The sequence below is a fragment of the Schistocerca piceifrons genome, chromosome 5 (assembly GCF_021461385.2).
Source record: "Schistocerca piceifrons isolate TAMUIC-IGC-003096 chromosome 5, iqSchPice1.1, whole genome shotgun sequence".
NCBI lineage: Eukaryota > Metazoa > Arthropoda > Insecta > Orthoptera > Acrididae > Schistocerca > Schistocerca piceifrons.
This window is the reverse complement of record NC_060142.1, coordinates 271,482,320-271,505,225: the sequence shown is the minus strand read 5'-3', so window position 1 is coordinate 271,505,225 and position 22,906 is coordinate 271,482,320. Positions and strand designations below refer to the sequence as shown.

The following is a 22,906-nucleotide window of genomic DNA, read 5'->3' as shown; positions in this document are numbered from 1 at the left end:
AGTAGTCTTTGTGATTTATAATGACAGTGATGAAACCTATGTGTGCTGGTATATGGTTAGGTGATGCTCTGTTTTCAGGCTGTGTATGGCTCTCCTTCTTTCCTTCTTTCTGCTGAAAGGTTGGTGTTCTTAGGAAGAGAATTGGGGAAGAATAGTGAGGCCAAGGTGGTGATGTTGTTGTTGTGCTCTTCAGTCCAAAGACTGGTTTGATACAGCTCTCCAAGCTACTCTATCCTGTGCAAGCTTCTTCATCACTGAGTAACTAGTGCAATGTACATCCTTTTGAGGCTGCTTAGTGTATTCATCTCTTGGTGTCCCCTACACGATTTTTACTCTCCACGCTTCCATCAAGTACTAAATTGGTGATCCCTTGATGCCTCACAGTGTGTCCTACCAACCGATCCCTTCTTATAGTCAAGTTGTGCCACAAATTCCTTTTCTCCCCAATTCTGTTCAGTACTTCCTCGTTAGTTACGTGATCTACCCAACTAATCGTCAGCATTCTTCCGTACAACACAATTCAAAATCTTTTATTGTCTTCTTGTCTAAATTGTTTATCGTCCATGTTTCACATCTATGTATGGCTACACTCCATACAAATACTTTCAGAAAAGACTTCCTGACACTTAAATCTGTACTCGATGTTAACAAATTACTCTCCTTCAAAAACACTTTCCTTGCCATTACCAGTCTACATTTTATATCCTCTCTACTTTGGCCATCATCAGCTATTTTGCTCCCCAAATAGCAAAACTCATCTACTATTTGAAGTGTCTCATTTCCTAATTTAATTCCCTCAACATCACATGATTTAATTCGACTACATTCTATTATCCTCATTTTGCTTTTGTTGATGTTCATCGTATATCCTCCTTTCAAGACACTGTCCACTCCGTTCAACTGCTCTTCCAGGATCTTTGCTGTGTCTGAGAGAATTGCAATGTCATCAGAAAACCTCAAAGTTTTTGTTTTTTCTCCATGGATTTTAATATCTACTCCAAATTTTTCTTTTGTTTCCTTTACTGCTTCCTCAATATATAGATTGAATAACATCAGGGATCGGCTACAACCCTGTCTCACTCCCTTCTCAACCACTGCTTCCCTGTCATACCCCTTGACCCTTATAACTGCAATCTGGTTTCTGTACAAACTGTAAATAGCCTTTCACTCCATGTATTTGACCCCTGCCACCTTGAGAATTTGAAAGAGAGAATTCCACTCGATGTTGTCAAAAGCTGCTATAAATGTAGGTTTGCCTTTCCTTAACCTAGCTTCTAAGATAAGTCATGGGTCAGTATTGGCTCACATGTTCCAAAATTTCTACGGAATCCAAACTGATCTTCCCCGAGGTCAGCTTCTACCAGTTTTTCCATTCGTCTGTAAAGAATTCATGTTAGTATTTTGCAGCTGTGGCTTACTAAACTGTAAGTTCAGTAATTTTCACACCTGTCAACACTTGCTTTCTTTGGAATTGAAATTATTATATTCTTCTTGAAGTCTGAAGGTATTTTGCTGTCTGGTACATCATGTCCACCAGATGGAAGAGTTTTGTCATGGCTGGCTCTCCTAAGGCTATCACAGTTCTAACGGAATGTTATCCACTCCCGGGGCCTTGTTTCTACTTAGGTCTTTTTGTGCTCTGTCAGATTCTTCATGCAGTATCATATATCTCCCGTCTCATCTTTATATATGTCCTCTTCCATTTCCATAATATTGCTCTGAAGTACATCGTCTGTATATTCCTTCCACCTTTCAGCTTTCCCTTCTTTGCTTAGAACTTTTTTACCATCTGAGCTCTTGAGATTCATGCAGATGGTTCTCTCTTCTCCAAACGTCTCTCTAATTTTCCTGTAGGCAGTATCTATCTTACCCCCTAGTGATATATGCCTCCATATCCTTACATTTGTCTTCTAGCCATCCCTGCTTAGCCATTTTGCACCTATTGCTGATCTCGTTTTTGAGATGTTTGTATTCATTTTCACCTGCTTCATTTACTGCATTTACACATTTTCTCCTTTCATCAATTCAGTTCAATATCTCTTGTCTTATCAAAGGATTTTTACTAGCCCTCGTCTTTTTACCTACTTCATCTTCTTCATCTTCTGCTGCCTTCAATATTTTGTGTCTCAAATCTAGCCATTCTTCTTCTACTGTATTCCTTTCCCCTGTTATTGTCATCAATCATTCCGTAATGCTCCCTCTGAAACTCTCTACAACCTCTAGTTCTTTCAATCTGTCCAGGTCCTGTTTCCCTAAATTCCTACTTTTCTGCAGTTTCTTCAGCTTTAACAAACAGTTTATAACTAATAAATTGTGGTCAGAGTCCACATCCGCCCCTGGAAATGTTTTACAATTTAAAACCTGGTTCGTAAATCTCTGTCTTGCCACTATATAATCTGTCTGAAACCTTCCAGTGTCTCCAGGACTCTTCTACGTATACAACCTTCTTTCATGAATCTTAAATCGCTAACAAAAACAAACAATGCAACAACAGTGGAGTGTACCAAGTATCATGCCCCAGTTGTCCTGCCTATTATGTAAGGAAAACAGGCAGAAACCTTAAAACCCGTTTTCAAGACCACATAAATGCTTTCAGGCTCAATCATTACGAAAAGTCAGTCATTGCACAACATATGTTGGAAACAAAACATGTCATCAACAGTCTAGAAAACAATTTGGTAGTACTACATAATAAAGTGAACAGTAAGACCCTAAATCTGTTAGAACAACTTGAGATATACCTCCACAAAATAAAAAAAAACACAATCTATGTCAAATGAACAAATAGATTCGCAAGCCATAGCTATTTCATTACTTTTAAAGACCTATTCTAAAGTTATTCCTTGTGTATGTCAATTGTTTAATAATTGTATCTTTAGCACTACGAATAAATTCACTTTGATCGCATCATGTATAAAAACATCTGTGAAATGTTAACAAACATGTATACAAATGTGCCTCGTGAGTGAAGTGATGTGTATGAAAAGGATGGAGAAAAGAATGTATGATGGTGTTAAATGTTAAAAACGTTTTTCTTGGATTGTGTGGTAAGCTCACACTGTTAATCTTTTCCCCTATTTCTCACTTATTTTCTGTAATTGACTTACGAAATTCATAACCTAGCATCACACCTTTTCATGACAGGAGTATGCATTTCACCTCATTCAACAGAAAAAAATGAAGCAAATTACATCTGATGATGGATCCACAGGGTCCAAAATGGATTGTGTACTTAATAAAACATGAAACGTTGTGACTGAAGGCATTTCTTAATTCATGCTTCTAGTGTATTAAATACAGCTATGTTTGAAGCTGCAAAATATGGATAAAATTAAAAGGAGAAACCTTTTTTCTACTAGTTCCCCCAACCAAAGCCAACCCAGTCCCAACATTGAACTCTGCCTCTCCCAGTTAATACCACCATCCAACCATGATACTCCCTCACTTACCTCCCCCACTGCCCCCTTCAACCTAACCATCTTACAGGAATTTCTTGCCTTCAACTTGGTCTTACCATCCTTTAGCAAGTCCTTTCCTAAGATCACCAACCTTCCAGCAGAAGAAAGGACAGTCATACACACAAATCCACGGCATAGCCATGGGCACCCACATCTGCCAACCTGTTTATTGGTCATTTAAAGGAAACCTTTCAAGCCTCCCAAAACCCCAAAAACCTTGATCTGATTCAGGTTCTGGACTCAGAGTCAAAACACCCTATCCTCATTCCTTCACAACCTCAACACCTTCTTTTCTATCCACTTTACCTGGTCCATCTCAACCCAGCATACCACCTTCCAATATGTTTCTTCCTTCTCTATGATTGCCCCATCCAGAACACTGACCGCATTAAACCCACCAATCACCAACAGTATCTGCATTTCAACAGGTGCCATCCCTTTGAAACCTCAAACTTCCTACCATATAGCCATGCCACCAGGGGGCAGCACATCTTTGGTTTCAAAAACTCCCCTGCCCAGTATGCTGATGGTCACAAAGGGCTGCACAGACAGACACTATCCTGCAGACCTAATCCACAAAGAGATTTCCTGTGTCACACCCCCCACACACTCCTACTCCATCCACTAGCCCTGACAACCAGCTAGAAAGGGGTGCCCCCTTTGAACCCAATACCACCCTGGATCGTAACAGCAGAATCACATCCTTTGTCAAGGCTTTGGCCATGTATCATCAAGGCCTGAAATGAGGGAAATCTTACCCAAGGTCCTCCCCACACCACCTAAAGTGGTGTTTCATCACCATCTAACCTTCACAGCATCCTAGTCCATCCCTATGCCACTCCCTTTTGCAGCCCCTTACCTCAGGGATTATTTTGCTGTGGAAGACCCAGGTCTAAGACGGAAGACCCAGGTCTAAGACCTGGCCAGTCCAATTCCCCTGCAGTTTCTATCCAGTCCTGTCACAGACGTATCCCAGCCAGCCAGAGGCCTTGAAAACATACATGTGACACTCCAGCTCTGCCACAATCATATATGACTACCAGCCAGCTATCTGCCAGGATGAATGGCCACCACCAAACTGTGACCAAGAGCAAAGTGGACCACTGTTTGGCACAGCATGCAGCTGACCATAACATGCTCAACTTAATTGGCTATTACACAACTGCCTGTTCCGAATAGTGCAGATGGGAGTTGTCCTTACAACACATACTCAGCTTCTGAAATTATCCCACCCTCAATGTATGATAACTTACTGCCCCACATCCTCCACCCAACAGTTTCTGTACCCTGTAACCTGTCACCTCTCATTTTATGTCCACTCACCCGCATTGCACACTGCTCCCTGCCAAAGCACCCACTCCCCCCCCCCCCCCCCCCAAATGCTGTGTGCTCTGCCTGGCAGGCTTGTCCTGCCACCTGCTGGTTCCTGCGCACTCTGCCAAACAGCACTCTTCTCTCCCCCAGCATCTGATCCATACCCTGCAACCCCTACCCCTTCTCTGCCCCACTCCAGCTCACTGCTTTCGTTCAACGCAAATGTTGCATTTTGGCCATAGCGCCTGGAGATAGTATAGTGGTCATGTACATGTGTGTGATGTGCGTGCTTGCAGCCAAAAGCTCTGTGTGTAACAGTCTTTTCATTGTGCCTGTCTGCAACTCGGTGTGTCATCTTTACAGTGAGTAGCAATATTTTCTTTGTGGTGTTGTTAGTTTTTATGACTAGATTACTAAGAAATACTTTAATATACAGTTGTGACAAGTGTAATACAGGGTAATTCTAAATGATGGACCCATTTTCAAAACTTTGTATTTATTCAAGTACAAATCCAAAATGAACAAGCTTTATACCAATGAAAAGAGGAAGCTTCAATTTTTTTTCATAATGTTTGATATTGATTTAATAATTTGTAATTAATTAGTTTTAATAATTATTTAATAATTACAAATGTGCAAAATGTAAATGTTTACTGGGTCACCAGCGGTTGCATGGTAAACATCGACACAACAGCTGAACTCGTCCCACACACGCGAAAGCATACCTGCTGTTACTGAGTGCACGGCAGCAGTGACCTGGTTCGGAGTTGGTGTTTGAGGTGGGATGTAAACAACTTCCTTCACATAACCCCATACGAAATAGTCACAGGGTGTGAGATCAGACCTCTGTGGCCAGAAGTGCAGGGCCAGGTCCTCAAGTCCCCTGCAACAGATCAAATTCTGAGGAAGGGAGTCATTCAAAAAGCCTCATACATCACGGTGCCAATGGGGCGGAACTCCATCCTGTTGGAAAATGAAGTCCTGGGAACCTTCCATAAATTGACGGAACAGCCATTGTTCCAACATGTCAAGGTACGTGATTCCTGTTACAGTTCTTTCGGCAAAGAAAAATGGTCCATAAACCTTTGTATGGGATATGGCACATAAAATGTTTATCTCGGTGAGTCTCTTTCGTGTTACAGTGGTGGATGCGGATTTCCCAAATCCCATATGTGAACACTGTGTCTGTTGACTTTTCCACTAAGGTGGAATGACACGTCATTGCTAAAAATTACATGCTTTAGAAATGTGTCATCCTGCATCTTTGCAGTCACATAACCATGCGAGACACTTCTCTTTGTCATAGTGGTTGAGAGCCTGCAGAGGTTGTAATCGGTAAGGCTTGTACAGCAAATGCTGTTTCAGTACTTTCCATACAGTTGGTCGGGATTTTCCATGTTCTCAACTGGCTCTGTTGGCAGGCTTACTGAGACTGCGCACAAAACTTTGTTGAATCCATCAGACATCATCCTCTGACTTATGCACACGCGGTTGGCCTGTGCTTTTTCCTTTGCACAATGCTTTTTCGAGTTGGTGGTTGAATACTGAATTTGGTACAAAATGCCTGCTGCACTGCAATTTGAGACTCACTTTTCGTGAACTGAAGATCACAGAAAACCTTGTGCTCCACGATCGCCATCTCATTCACAACTGACAGTGAAATGGAATGACGGCCCTATTGCTGCACAAACTCTAACGGCCGCTTCTGAAACCATCACTGCCCGCCCACCACCACCCACCAAAATCTTTGGAAATTCCTCTTTTCATTGGTATAAAGTGTGTTCATTTTGGATTTGTACTTGAATATGTACAAATTTTTGAAAATGGATCCATTATTTAGGATAACCCTGTAGTATTACACTCTTATAAGTAGCACTTCAGTGAAAACTGCGGATTTGTTGTGTCAGTGTGTTAATATAATATGAAACAAATTTGTATAGAAATCTAATACTGACAATAAATCTGATGTCATATACCTTTATTGAAGTTTCTGAGAGATAGTAAACCAAATCCTGTAAATTGTTAAAATTTATCCTTCCAAGTGAAAAATGTAATGATAGAAGTATATAGCATAATAGTCCATTTAAACATTTACCGGACATACCTAAACTTTAAAATGAATTAAATCTTGTATTTAATAAATTTCTGTGGTTTATATTTTCAATCTTTTCTCTCAGAACTGAATGTAAGATACTTGGTGCATCCTAATTATGAACTGCCCCTGTATCTTTTGTATACTTCATGGCTATACCTCATTCTCTGTTCATATTCTGGTAGTTTATGTTACCTGTCATGATTCACCCTCCTCACTAGTGTGAAACAATTGGCCACACAATGCAACAGTGCAAATTTAAATTCCTTTAACATAAGTTTCGAAAATAGGTTCTGTTCCTTACTTATAACTTTTCTTTGATTCCCCCCCCCCCCCCTCTCTCTCTCTCTCTCTCTCTCTCTCTCTCTCTCTCTGCCGCGCGGAGTGGCCGCGCGGTTTGAGGCATCATGTCACGGAGTGCGCGGCCCCTCCCGTCGGAGGTTCGAGTCCTCCCTCGGGCATGGGTGTGTGTGTTGTTGTTAGCGTAAGTTAGTTTAAATAGTGTTTAGGTCTAGGGACCGATGACCTTAGTAGTTTGGTCCCTTGGGAATTCACACACACACACACACACACACACACACACACACACTCTCTCTCTCTCTCTCTCTCACTCTCTCTCTCTCTCTCTTCTCTCTCTCTCTCTCTCTCTCTCCCTCTCTCTCTCTCTCTCCCTCTCTCTCTCTCTCTCTCTCTCTCTCTCTCTCTCTCCCTCCCTCCCTCCCCCCCCCCTCTCCCATGTTATTATCACTGGATAAAGGACATCTAAGTAACTGAAGCATCTGCTGTTGGATTATTGTACTGTGTTCCAGTCGTAGAATTGAAATTACCTTCTACTTAGTATTATTTTCGTTTATGTCCCTTATTACTGCATTCTCAGTACAGACTTTTAAAGAGTGTCTATCTCTTCCCACAATTGCACTATCATTTGAATGTTCACATATCTGGCTTGATTTCATTATTATAATGCTACATCTTTCCTGTATCATATGTCTAATGCCAAGTTAAACAGAACTTCAGAGAGAGGCCATTCACTCCTGCTGTACAGTTGGAGCTCATGATAATTATGTTACTGAGATTTTCTTTTGCATTTTTATCCTTCGTTGTCACATCACATAGTATTAAACTGACACACATGCCCATCTATTTTAGTGTCATATTCAATGCCTACCAGTGAACATGATGAAACAAATCTCTGAGATCAACAAATATGAAGTGGGCGGCTGTCATATTCCTAAAATTTGTTCATCATTTTCCTAATGCCAGCAAAATGACAGTAGTGCCTCCATTTGTACAAAAATCACACCCATGTGCTCTCTTTCATATTCTGAAGGTGACAGGGGTAAAATACAGGGAGCGAAAGGCTATTTACAGTTTGTACAGAAACCAGATGGCAGTTATAAGAGTCGAGGGGCATGAAGGGGAAGCAGTGATTGGGAAGAGAGTAAACAAGGTTGTAGCCTACCCCCAATGTTATTCCATTTATGTATTGAGCAATCAGTAAAAGAAACAAAAGAAAAATTTGGAGTAGGAATTAAAATCCATGCAGAAGAAATAAAATCTTTGAGATTTGCCAATGACATTGCAATTCTATCAGAGAGAGCAAAGGTCCTGGAAGAGCAGTTGAATGGAGTGGATAGTGTCTTGAAAGGAGGATATAAGATGAACATCAACAAAAGCAAAACGAGGATAATGGAATGTAGTCAAATTAAATCATGTGAAGCTGAGGGAATTAGATTAGGAAATGGGACACTTAAAGTAGTAGATGAGCTTCGCTATTTGGGGAGCAAAATAACTGATGATGGTTGAAGTAGAGAGGATATAAAATGTAGACTGGTAGTGGCAAGGAAAGGGTTTCTAAAGAAGAGAAATTTGTTGACATTGAGTATAGATTTAAGTGCCAGGAAGTCTTTTCTGAATGTATTTGTATGGAGTGTAGCCGTGTATCGAAGTGAAACAAAGATGATAAATAGTTTAGACAAGAAGAGAATAGAAACTTTCGAAATATGGTACTACAGAAGAATGCTGAAGATTAGATGGATAGATCATGTAACTAATGATGATGTACTGAATAGAATTGGGGAGAAGAGAAAGTTGTGGCAAAACTTGACTAGAAGAGGGGACTGGTTGGTAAGACATGTTCTGAGGCATCAAGGGATCACCAATTTAGTATTGGAGGGTAAAAACCGTAGAGGGAGACCAAGAGATGAATACACTAAGCAGATTCAGAAGGATGTAGGCTGCAGTAAGTACTTGGAGATGAAGAAGTTTGCACAGGATAGAGTAGCATGGAGAGCTGCATCAAACCAATCTCTAGACTGAAGACCATAACAACAACAACAATGCTCTAAGTATATTTTCAGTCAATTTTTTTATCACTGATCTTGGAAATGCCTTGTGGGCAGCTCACAGTTCTGGTGTACCTGTATGGTGATAACATTTCTCCTTTTCCGTATATAGTACTTATTATTCTGATTTCCCAGTCCTTAGTTGTGTCTTTACGGCTTTCCAACTTAACAGCTACAGGTGGCATGGATTTCCCAGTCCTTAGTTGTGTATTTACGGCTTTCCAACTTAACAGCTACAGGTGCCATGGAAGTAGAATTTGAAATTCTGTCCATCTCCCTAAAGGCGCTGCTTAGGAATCTGTTTGAATAAAACTGTATATCACGGACAGAACTCCTTAAAAAAAATGAATTGAATAGATAATCAAAGTGCTATATATTAAATAGGAAGTCTATAAGAAAATGATAGCTCGTCATAATCGAGACACAAAGGGTATGAAATGAGGCAAACATGACAGTAAGATCACCTCAGTGATGTTCATGGAATACGTTTGTATGTATATGTCATTGTCAGACTGTTATTTTCATTTGTTTCCTTTCATTTTATTCTGATTGTTTCTTCTGGTTCCTCATTCACAGCTTTCGAGATCTTGTCCTTCCTACGTTGGTCTCGTGTCATTTCCTCATTTGATTTCAACATATTTCTTATTTTCATTTGTAACACTTTATTTTTTCAGGGTAATTTCATTTTTCTGTGGTCTATTTTACATCGCTTTGCATGTCAGTTTACCTTATTGGCACTCACGTTTCTCTCACTACATCTTTTAGTGTCTGGTGATATGTACCCTTGTATTGTTTCCTCAAAATTAATCAACTCAGTGAGAGTGAACAAGGTATTTGCTACGGTTGTGTTCTCAGCAAAACTATTTGCTCTTATTTTTATACTAAATGTGTTTTCATAGCCCACATAAAATTGTTACTTAATCGCCTGTTGTTTTCTTCTTTATATGAATAATAATAATTATTTTTATTACTACTATTATGTTCCTTAATTTCCCTTCTTCATTTAAACGGTCAACCTTCGACAGTGTCTGTAATGTGGCCTACCTGCAAAACTTTATTGTGCCCTCTATGTCTCATTGTAGGTAGTATGTTGAATTGCTGTAAAACTTGTATTACAGGAGATCTTCTAATAATGTTACCATACGACATTTAATTAGTGTGATTTTTCCCATTTCTGTTATCACTGGAAGCAGTATGCTGAACAATTCCAATTTTTGCATGAATTAGTTGTTTACAGGTTTCCTACAAAACAGTTTGACTGTGACAAGACAACCCCAGTGCACTTTTACATATGAAATGTCACAGATGAATATAAAAGTTGGCTTCAAATTTCACAATTAGTGGACTCAGTCTGATAATAATGCACAGAAATAAACTTGGTTGACACTGGACAGGTAATGCAGTATAAGCAGGTGGTAGCTTTGAAGTAATGATTATGACCTCGTTTTGGTTTTGGAAGTTCCTTAATGGTTTAAAAAGAAACTAGGGTAGATTTTGATAATTTAAATAAGCTGCATGTAAATGCAGTAATTTGGTTTATAAAATATTTAGTAGTTTATGAAAATGCAATAGATAATGGAACCACTTTGGGAAGAATCAAACAATGGAAAATCCAGGATGGAATGCAACCGTATTATGAAAAGGAAAGTTGATACTCAACATATAGCAGAGATACTGAGTCGCATTTCATTTATTCGTTATTAGACCTACTCCTGCATTACCCCTTTTTCATTTTGTGTTTATAACCCTGTATTCACTTGACCAGAAGTCTCTTTCTGCTTGCCACTGAACTTCACTAATTCCCACTATGTCTAACATTGACCTATCCATTTCCTTTTTTAAATTTTCTAACCTACCTGCCCAATTAAACGATCTGAAATTCTCCACTCTGATTCGTAGAAAGCCAGTGTTCTTTCTCCTGATAACAATGTCTTCCTGAGTAGTCCTTGTCTGGAAATTTGAATGGGGAACTATTTTACCTCCAGAATACTTTACCCAAGAGGACACCATAATTATTTAACCATACAGTAAAGCTGCATGCCTTCGGGAAAAATTATGGCTGGAGTTTCCCCTTGCTTTCAGCCATTCACAGTAACAGCACGGCAAGTCCATTTTGGTTAATGTTACAAGGCCAGATCAGTCAATCATCCAGAATGGCTATCTGTATCGCTGAGGCATGTAAGCCTCCCCAGCAACGGCAAGGTCCATGGTTCATGGACTTTTCCCATTAAGAGTATGGTACTTACACTAGAATGCATACAAATACAAATGTTTGTATTCCCAATCAGGTGTACTTAAGTCAGTGGACATGTGTTCTTTTAAAAATAAACAAAATTATTTTTCGATGTAGGAACAATAGAGTTGCTACTTAATAGGAGCAATGTTCACCATGTTCACAATCAGTTGTTGGCCACTTCAGAATGTCCTTGTTAAATTCATCATGCTATTGAGGGATTATTACATAACCTTGCTGATGTCTTGCAGTTTGTTTGACGTATAGATATTTTCTGTGTGTAAGCTTTCGAAGTTGGCAACAGTATCTTACCCTTATCCCCTTCAGAGATTTTTAGCAGTCTCATGGTGTTCCTTAGAAGCCCACAGATGCATGTTTATGACACTATGACCCCTGTGCTTTTGAGCTGTTCACAAAGTGTGAGTGAAAATTAGGTGACTGTTTTGTCCTTTAGGAATCTCCCCAATTCTGTTCAGCACCTCCTCATTAGTTATGTGATCTATCCATCTAATCTTCAGCATTCTTCTGCAGCACCATGTTCTGAAAGCTTCTATTCTCTTCTTGTCTAAACTATTTATCATCCATGATTCACTTCCATACAAGGCTACACTCCATACAAATGTTTTCAGAGAAGACTTCCTGACACTTAAATCTAGACTCAATGTTAACAAATTACTCTTCTTTAGAAACACTTTCCTTGCCTTAGCCAGTTTACATTTTATATCCTCTCTACTTTGACCATCATCAGTTATTTCGCTCCCCAAATACCAAAGCTCATCTATTACTTTAAGTGTCTCATTTCCTAATCTAATTCCCTCAGCATCATGTGATTTAATTCGACTAAATTCCATTACCCTCATTTTAATTTTGTTGATATTCATCTTATATCCGCCTTTCAAGACACTGTCCATTCCATTCAACTGTTCTTCCAAGTCCTTTGCTGTCTCTGACACAATTACAATGTCATCAGCAAACCTCAAAATTTTTATTTCTTCTCCAAAGATTTTAGGAACACTTTTCCCAAAAGACTCTGTGGGAAATGCATCTTTCTTATAATATTTCATCCAACATCGTTTATAATCTTAGGTGTCTTCAGTTTTCATCAGTGTTACAATGAATTTACCAGAGTTATTTGATTCTGCAATCTTTCTTGCATATTTTTCTAGTGGGTAGACTTGGTCAATTTTTTTTCCAAAGATCATTTTATAACATTGAAATCTCAACCACAGGAAAGGAAAATGTGTCCCCTAATCAGAAAACTCTGCCAACAACTGTTTCAGCAGAAAAGAAAACATATGACAGTGTGGTTAAGGTTAAGGTTTCTTCCTGAACTCCCATCTAAAAAACAAAATGTAAAGACGTCTTATTCTGTTCAGAAAGTAATAATTTGTATACTGTTGCATGAAGGTACATTCTCCATTTGAGGCTTTCTTCATGATTACAAATATTGGTCTTTCCAATCTTGAGATTACGTATTTCAAAAACGTTCACCCATAGGTGCAGGTAATAAAATGTTTCTTAAACCAGAATAGGGCGAGTTTTGCATGTAATCCACAATAATCCTGCACACATCATCATTAGTAGAAGTAGTTCCAAAAAGCACCATTTTCTGTCGCAAGTTGAAATCAAGAAACGGCACATTCCACAACAGATCAGTGTGTCATAGGGGGCACGTTGAGAATGTGTTACGCAATGCATGCCTTCAGTGCAAAGCACTGAATGCAGCATCTTTCAGATAACCCCACAGCCGGAAGTCAGATGACTTAAGATTAGGTGATTTGGACGGATAGGCTGTAGAGAAATGATGGCTGACAATTCTAGCATTTCCAAAATGCTTCTGCAGCAGCTGTTTCACTGGCTGTGCAATGTGCAGAGTAGTGCCATCTTCCATAAAAATGATCCTATTCACACATCCATGCTGTTGTAGTGGTGGAATGACATTGGTGTACAGAGAACTCTTATACCATTTACTGGTGACAGTACAGATATCAGGACCTGCAGGACTCATCTCCTCAAAAAGATATATGGCCCTACGGCAAACAGTGCCATCACACTGCATAGTTACCTTTTCGAATGAAGTGGTATTGGTTGATGTCTGAGCTGACCTTCTAGCCTGTATTCTGCAGTTGTGTCTATTGACATATTCTTGGAGATGGAAAAAATGGGCATCGTGTGACAACGGAATGTTCCATATCCGTCTGTCGTCCACTTCCATGCGAGCAAGAAATTCTAGAGCAAACATTTGTCTTACTGGAAGGACAGTGTGAAGCAATTCCTGAACATGAGAAATTTTGTTTGGATAGCAATGTAGAATGTTTTGTAGAATTTTATACACCATGCTCACAGGCATGTCCAAAGTTTGGGCAATTCCTCATTCACTGCGTATTAGCGCACTACTCGTCAATCCCTACTGCAGTACTGTGCCCACATCTTCTACTGACTTCAGCTCAGTTGTTCCTTCCTTGTGCCCCACTGTACTTAAAAAGAACCTGTCTTTTCAAATTTAGCAATCATTTTCTCCAGACATGTGGCAGACATCAGAGCAGTGCCTTTTTGCTTACCTTTGATTGTCTGGAACTTGTGCTGGAATACTGGCATACAGTCACCATTTTTGTTTTTACTGGTAGCTTGTAATCCTCCATTGAGACATTCACAAGCCAACTATCTCAGATGCAAACAGAACAACAGCCATGTACCCCATGTCTTTTATTTCGCACATTCTTCTGATTGCAGTGCCATTTTCATTATTATTATTATTTTGTTTCCATAACATTTTTCCCTTCTCTGGGTAATATTCTGTACCAATTTGAGATCATTTTGAGCATGAATCTGGAACTTGAATTGTAACTACCCTGTATTATATATATTACTCAAAAGTTACCTCACTTTGTACAGATGTTTTACTTCAACAGAAAATATTTATGTGCACATGTTTACATTTCGTTATGCAACTCATGTTTCTGGTTTGTGATTAAATCCTTTTCACACAAACTGGTTGTCTGTAGAAGACCATTCACAAAATAAACTATTCCAAAGAAATCGTCCCTAATTGTCACTGCTTCATGCAGTACTCACTTCATTATCTCATTATTACTTCATTCCTTATTTACTTGTATTTTTTCCCTTCCTTTTAGATCCTCATATTCTGTTGACTCATTACTCCATTTCATCATTTTATTACCACATTATCATTATCTCATTACTTTTTATGTCTTTATTACAATGTTATCAAACATTGAATCCCTGATTTGCTTCTTATAAAAAATAAAAAATAAAAATAAAAAAAAACCTCTCTATGATGACACTCCACAGCAACAAACCCTTATCATTATTTAACAAAACTTCTTTTCGTTATAAACAGACAGAATTCATATCTACTGGATTTCATGCTTCAGATGAGGATATTATTTTATTTTAAACCACCTACTTTCCTCTGTTCCATCCTGAAGGACTACATCATGACAAACCTTTCCTTCCCATAAACATTACTGAGGGCAACATAACTTAAGTTTCCTTAGCTCTCTTTACTTTGGTCCGAATAACAATACAGTTACACATTTTTGTGGTACTGACTCAGTCCTATAACAAATTGATACTAGTTTTGCTGTAAGCAGTAGGAGGAGGAGATTAGTGTTTAACGTCCCGTCGACAACGAGGTCATTAGAGACGGAGCGGAAGCTCGGGTGAGGGAAGGATGGGGAAGGAAATCGGCCGTGCCCTTTCAAAGGAACCATCCCGGCATTTGCCTGAAGCGATTTAGGGAAATCACAGAAAACCTAAATCAGGATGGCCGGAGACGGGTTTGAACCGTCATCCTCCCGAATGCGAGTCCAGTGTGCTAACCACTGCGCCACCTCGCTCGGTGCTGTAAGCAGTAGAAATAAATAAATGTTACTGCTTTAAGTAGCATTAAATTTAGTTTTGCTGCTGCTTTATTACTATCTTGTGTATTCTTAACTTTATTGATGAAGCTGAAAAATGTTTTATCATTACTCACACAAATTTTTCAAAGTTACTAATTACAGATATAGATATTTTCTTCATTCGACTTTTAACTGATGGCATATTTTTGCTTCCATGATCTTACCAATTAATATCCATTAACATATAACAATTCAGTTATTGAAATAACACAGATTCAAATTACCCATAAATTGAAGAGAGTAGAAGAAGATTACTTTTTTCTTACAATCTGTAGAAAGGATAACAGAAGAGAGTGAAACAGTAAAGCAAGAATGACGTTACCCAGCTGGTGAAGGCATTACTGGCCACGTAGTGTGCTCACTGAAGTTCAGTGAAACGCCTATCTGTTCATACATTCACAATTACTCTGATCACCTGCTCCTCCATCTACTTTTGCAACATTGGATAACTTTCCACATTTACTTATCAAAACAACAGTTCCTAGTGCAATGCCACAAATAACATAGACTTATTGAAAATTACTCCCTGCATCTTGTTCATTTCCGTGTCAGCTTTGAAAATTTTATCTACATTTAATACTGTACATTTAACAACATTTTTGTTTACTTTAGTAGTATTTACCTTTCCAAACTTTGTTTTCTTTACCAACATATCATTCGTCACACATTGTTTACGTTCACCTTTACTAATTTCATTTCATTTATGTTACTGCTGATTACACAGGCTTTGCTCTGATTTCCAACAATATCATAAACTTTTTCAGTAATTTCATTCCCTTTTTGCACATATCTGATCATACTAACATTAAAGTTATTTAACTGGATAGAAAAAGAAAATCTACTCAACAAGCGGCGGCAAAATACACACACAGAAAAGGCTATTGTGATTGGCAAGCTTTTGGAGCCAATGGCTCCTCCTCCAGGCAGAAGAGTTGAAGGGGACAGAAGAAGGGTGAAGGAAAAGGACTGGAGAGGTATAAGGGGTAGATTTTGGGAAAGTCACCCAGAACCACGGGTCAGGGGAGACTTACTGTATGAGAGGAGAAGGAAAGTCTGATTGTTGGGGACTGCATCGGACAAGATTAGAAAACCTGATAGCTTAAAGGTAGCAGACAGGGTAATATGCAAGACAGAGATTACAACTAAAACCAAGCACGAATTAATAAGAGTGAGAAGCTAAGTGCATTGTATGTAACAGAGGTAGGAGCGGGTGGTGAAAAATAGATGGGAAAGACAATGAAAGACGTAGACAACTAAAATGGAGTCAAGCACAGAGTAGTTACAGTGAAGAAAAGCTGAGACGGAAGAAATTAACGTAAATTAAGGCCAGGTGAGTGGCAAGAACCAAAGACATGTTGTAGTGCTAGTTCTTACCTGCGTAGTCCTGAGAAACTGGTGTCTGGGGGAAGAATCCAGATGGCGCGTGTGGTGAAACGGGCACCGAGGTCGTGAACATAAAAGTGTAAGTACTGTTGTTCGTTGGTAAGTTTACTGTGTACAGAAGTGTACAGCTGGCCTTCAGTGAGGATGAGATAGACCTCAAGGAAAGACCAGCTTCTTCCGTCCACATTAAACCTACCAACAAACAACATTACTTACATGTTGCCAGTATATACCCTCTGCCTATGCCCATTCATCCTAATTAATAATTTGGTGTAGTCATGCCAATATAGAAGGCTGAATAGTGTTTACGTAATAGCTGGTCAATGACGTGTCGTTTTGCAGGTGGCTCTCCCTTTGATAGTATGTTTTGTCAGTTACAAGACTATTATAGGTGGTGGTAGGAAGGTGCATGGGGCAAGTCTTGCAGCAGGGATGGTCACAGGGTTAGCAGCCAGATGGTAGGAAGATGGGTGCAGGGGGAGCATAGGGTCTGACAAGAATATTGTGGAGATTGGGAGGGCGAGGTAAAGCTATTCTAGGTATGGTGGGCAAAGTTTCAGACAGAATGGATCTCATTTCAGGGCATTATTTTAGGAAGTCATGGCCCTGTCGAAGTAGCTGATTAACACATTCCAGACCAGGATAATACTGAGTCACCAATGGTGTGCTCCTAACAGTTTTGTGAAGGGATCAGCAGTACCAGGATTGGGTGTGATGGCCCGAGAAAGCTGCTTTTTAACTAGACCGGTGGGGTAATTATGTGCAGTGATGGCTGAGTGAGAATGGTGGTGTATTTCTGTAATGAGTCTGCATCCCAACAAATACATTTGCCTCGGATGCCAAGGCTGTGTGGGAGAGAATGTTTGACATGGAAAGGATGGCAACAGTCAAAGTGTAAGTTATGTTGTTTGTTGGTAAGTTTACTGTGTACGGAAGTGTACAGCTGGCCTTCAGTGAGTATGACATCAACCTCAAGGAAAGACGAGCTTCTTCCATCCACATTAAACCTACCAACAAACAACAGTACTTACATTTTGACAGTTGCCATTCATTCCACGTCAAACATTCCCTCCCATACAGCCTTGGCATCCAAGGCAAACATATTTGTTCGGATGCAGACTCTTTACAGCAGTACACCACCATTCTCACCTCAGCCCTCACTGCACATAGTTACCCCATCAGCCTAGTTAAAATGCAGATTTCCCAGGCTATTACATCCAGCCCTGATACTGTTGATCCCTCCACAAAACAGCTTTGGAGCACACCAATGGTGACTCAGTATTTTCCTGGTCTGGAATGTGTTAATCAGCTACTTCGACAGGGCCGTGACTCTAAAATCATACCCTGAAATGAGATCCAACCTGTCTGAAATTTTGCCCACCACATCTAGTATAGCTTTCCGTCGCCCTCCCAATTTCCACAATATTCTTGTTAGACCCTATGCTCCTTCTGCACCCATCTCCCTACACTATGGCTCCTACACCTGTGACTGTCCCCACTATAAGACTTGCCCTTTGCACCCTCCTACCAGCACCTATAATGGCCCTGCAACTGGCAAAAAATACTATCAAAGAGAGAGCCACCAGCAAAACGACACGTCATTTACCAACTATTATGTAAACACTGTTCAACCTTCTACATCAGCATGACTACCAACAAATTATCTATTAGGATGAATGGGCATAGGCAGAGGGTATATACTGGCAACTCACAATATCCTGTTGCAGAGCATGCTCTACAATGTGACCTCGGTGCCTGTTTCACCACACACGCCATCTGGATTCTTCCCCAGACACCAATTTCTCAGAACTCCGCAGGTGAGAACTAGCACTACAACATGCCCTTCATTCTTGCCACACACCTGGCCATAATTTATGTTAATTTCTTCCGTCTCAGCATTTCTTCACTGTAACTACTCTTGGCTTGACATCATTTTAGTTTTCTACATCTTTAATTGTCTTTCCCATCTATTTTTCACCGACCCGTCCCACCTCTGTTGCGTACAATGTTCTTAGCTTCTCACTCTTATTAACTTGTGCATGATTTTAGTAGTAATCTCTGTCTTGCATATTGCCCTGTCTGCCACCTTTAAGCTCTCAGGTTTTCAAATCTCGCCTGATGCAATCCCCAGCAATCAGTCTTTCCTTCTCATCCCATACAGTAAGTCTCCCCTTCCAAAAATCTACCCCTTTTCCTATACCTCTCCAGTTCTTTTCCTTCATGCTTCTTCCTTCCTCTTCAACCCTTCTGCCTGAAGAAGGAGAGACTGGCTCCGAAAGCTTGCCAATCACAACAGTCTTTCCTGTGTGTGTTCTCTGCCGCCGTTTGTTGAGTAGATTTTTTATCTATCCAATAAATAATTTTATCAATAATTGATTGTTTTCGTTGCTATAACATTAAAGCTGCCTGCATTTGCATCAATATTTTGTACAAGTTGCAACCAGTCACAATATCATCAACTTTGTCAACAATTTCATGTAAAACTTGCACATATTTTGTTCCAGAATCAACTTCCATCTGCTTGCTGCATAAATTTTCGATTTTGTCTTTTTGTGTACCGTATCATTACCAAGAGCATCTACTTTTGAACCTGATGTCTCATCTATACTTTGTTTTCTCTTCTAACCATATTTGATTTGAATCTAAGTTAGAACAAAAGCTATACCTAACTTATTTTTTCTACACACATTTTCAATCATTTCCTTGCTGCTGTTGTTAGTTCAGTCCATGTTTTTATGCATTTCTATTAACATTGACTTCATTTATATGAACCTCCTGAGAATTTTCTTATGATTTTCATCACTTATCCAGTCACTTTGAACCAGTCCTCTGTCTTGTCAGTTTTGGATGAGCACTTAATAACACACACTTATATCTTGAATTGTCCTGGCATCAGTTGCTGCTGCTATGAATAATTGTCATCTGCTCATCAGTCTACCCACATTTACAGTTCAGGCTGATTTACACTCCTGGAAATTGAAATAAGAACACCGTGAATTCATTGTCCCAGGAAGGGGAAACTTTATTGACACATTCCTGGGGTCAGATACATCACATGATCACACTGACAGAACCACAGGCACATAGACACAGGCAACAGAGCATGCACAATGTCGGCACTAGTACAGTGTATATCCACCTTTCGCAGCAATGCAGGCTGCTATTCTCCCATGGAGACGATCGTAGAGATGCTGGATGTAGTCCTGTGGAACGGCTTGCCATGCCATTTCCACCTGGTGCCTCAGTTGGACCAGCGTTCGTGCTGGACGTGCAGACCACGTGAGACGACGCTTCATCCAGTCCCAAACATGCTCAATGGGGGACAGATCCGAAGATCTTGCTGGCCAGGGTAGTTGACTTACACCTTCTAGAGCACGTTGGGTGGCACGGGATACATGCGGACGTGCATTGTCCTGTTGGAACAGCAAGTTCCCTTGCCGGTCTAGGAATGGTAGAACGATGGGTTCGATGACGGTTTGGATGTACCGTGCACTATTCAGTGTCCCCTCGACGATCACCAGTGGTGTACGGCCGGTGTAGGAGATCGCTCCCCACACCATGATGCCGGGTGTTGGCCCTGTGTGCTTCGGTCGTATGCAGTCCTGATTGTGGCGCTCACCTGCACGGCGCCAAACACGCATACGACCATCATTGGCACCAAGGCAGAAGCGACTCTCATCGCTGAAGACGACACGTCTCCATTCGTCCCTCCATTCACGCCTGTCGCGACACCACTGGAGGCGGGCTGCACGATGTTGGGGCGTGAGCGGAAGACGGCCTAACGGTGTGCGGGACCGTAGCCCAGCTTCATGGAGACGGTTGCGAATGGTCCTCGCCGATACCCCAGGAGCAACAGTGTCCCTAATTTGCTGGGAAGTGGCGGTGCGGTCCCCTACGGCACTGCGTAGGATCCTACGGTCTTGGCGTGCATCCGTGCGTCGCTGCGGTCCGGTCCCAGGTCGACGGGCACGTGCACCTTCCGCCGACCACTGGCGACAACATCGATGTACTGTGGAGACCTCACGCCCCACGTGTTGAGCAATTCGGCGGTACGTCCACCCGGCCTCCCGCATGCCCACTATACGCCCTCGCTCAAAGTCCGTCAACTGCACATACGGTTCACGTCCACGCTGTCGCGGCATGCTACCAGTGTTAAAGACTGTGATGGAGCTCCGTATGCCACGGCAAACTGGCTGACACTGACGGCGGCGGTGCACAAATGCTGCGCAGCTAGCGCCATTCGACGGCCAACACCGCGGTTCCTGGTGTGTCCGCTGTGCCGTGCGTGTGATCATTGCTTGTACAGCCCTCTCACAGTGTCCGGAGCAAGTATGGTGGGTCTGACACACCGGTGTCAATGTGTTCTTTTTTCCATTTCCAGGAGTGTATTTACATTTGGACTCTCCTCACCCTTTTGGTTCCTCATTAACTTAAGTGATCCCAAAGATGGCAGCCAGCTTCTTCATTTGTGTTTTTTACACAGTGTCGAAATGTTACAACTATGAACTTTGTGCACTGCTCTCATGTCCACATGAAGCCTAAACCTTCCACTGTCACTGTTCATTAATTTCGAATGTCTATTAATCTTAATATCAGCAAATAGTTTGCCGCTATGTCATACCTCACCCAGTTTGCAGTTTTCAACAGCGTGCCAAAACAGGAAGGTTCAAAAATGGTTCAAATGGCTCTGAGCACTATGGGACTTAACATCTGAGGTCACCAGTCCCCTAGAACTTAGAACGACTTAAACCTAACTAACCTAAGGACATCACACACGTCCATGCCCGAGGCAGGATTCGAACCTGCGACCGTAGCGGTCACGCGGTTCCAGACTGTAGCGCCTAGAACCGCTCGGCCACTCTGGCCGGCAGGAAGGTTCCCTCACCCTAACAAGCACCAGATGAAATGTGATCTTACCTGCAAACCTTTATCTGCCTTCGATGTCTCATTGCCAGTAGTTAGTTGAATTGCTAAAACTTGTATTGCGGAAAATCTTTTCACTGTAGTTTGTAGAGCTGTGTAATAAAATTCAGTCTAGTATGTACATAAATAGATGTTGTTCATAGGTAGAGGTCATTTTAAGGGAGAGTGACCTGGAAATCGAGACAAAAAGGGCAAGTGGAGCAGGGGGCCAGCATGTTAACACTACCGACAGTGCTGTGAGAATCACACACCGTCCTACAGGTAAGCAGTGGCTTATGTGAAGGAGAGTTTAGAGCATACTTCTCATCCTTTAGTTCTTTTTTTCTTTTTTTTTTTTTCCTCGGTTCATGTTAGACAGAGATAATTAAATGTATTAGGTGTGCTCCCTGAAGTGAAGTGATTATCAATCCACTGGTTGCTTTGAACACTGCAGGACCTAACATAGTGTGTTGGGATGGAGGTCTGTGTACACTGTTCGATAGAAAACTCTAAAAGTACTTGATCAGTAGTAGTTCTTTCAGTTCACGCATGAAACCAAATTGTGCAATGTCAATCAACACTGAAGCCCTGTTCAGTATGTTAAACAAATTACAATAAGTAATATATTCCACTTTGCAGCTTATGCTGCAGTTTAGTATGTACTGCAAAAAAACTTTTCATATATATATTTTCCAGGTATTGTAGTGGAGAGTCAGGTTGATAGGTCTCAACACAAAAACAAAGCTATCGCCATGGAGAGACTCCGTGCCCGCATCTGGAAGATGCGTACAGAAGAAGAGGAAAGTCGCTTGAGTGCTGAACGTAAATCACAGGTATAACAAATGGCTTATGGTATTTTGGTTATTCAGATGCTTTAAATGAACATGTAACTACTTGTAGTTGAGGAACCTTTTTAAAGACTTAGGAAATGGCATGGGAGAACATAATGAGTAGTAGTTTGGGATCTGTGGACATGTCTTTATTTTTCAACTTCTGTGAAAGGGGAATTGGTTGAATAGACAGCCTGAAAAGAAAATGGAATTGAATAATTGTATGGTGTGTGTGTGTGTGTGTGTGTGTGTGTGTGTGTGTGTTTGGTTGGTTGGTTGGTTATGCAAAGTCTTTTAAGAAATAGATTTCGCAATTGGAGGAGAAGAGTCATCAAGTCTATTAAATATACTGTTAATCTAGTGCTATTGGTTAGGCACGAAGAAAACTTGCAAAAGATTCTTAAGCAGCTGACAGAAGGAATCCCT

The 22,906-nt window shown here is 40.7% G+C and overlaps 1 protein-coding gene across 1 annotated transcript in view; it reads left to right on the top strand.

The window, feature by feature from the left end:
• Nucleotides 1-22,906, top strand: part of LOC124797892 (peptide chain release factor 1-like, mitochondrial) — a 76,020-nt gene that overhangs the window by 43,580 nt on the left and 9,534 nt on the right. Inside the window, exons 5-6 of the mRNA XM_047261004.1 lie at nt 21,815-21,932; nt 22,347-22,483. Of these exons, the coding sequence (XP_047116960.1) occupies nt 21,815-21,932; nt 22,347-22,483 (255 nt within the window). The remainder of the gene's footprint in view (nt 1-21,814; nt 21,933-22,346; nt 22,484-22,906) is intronic.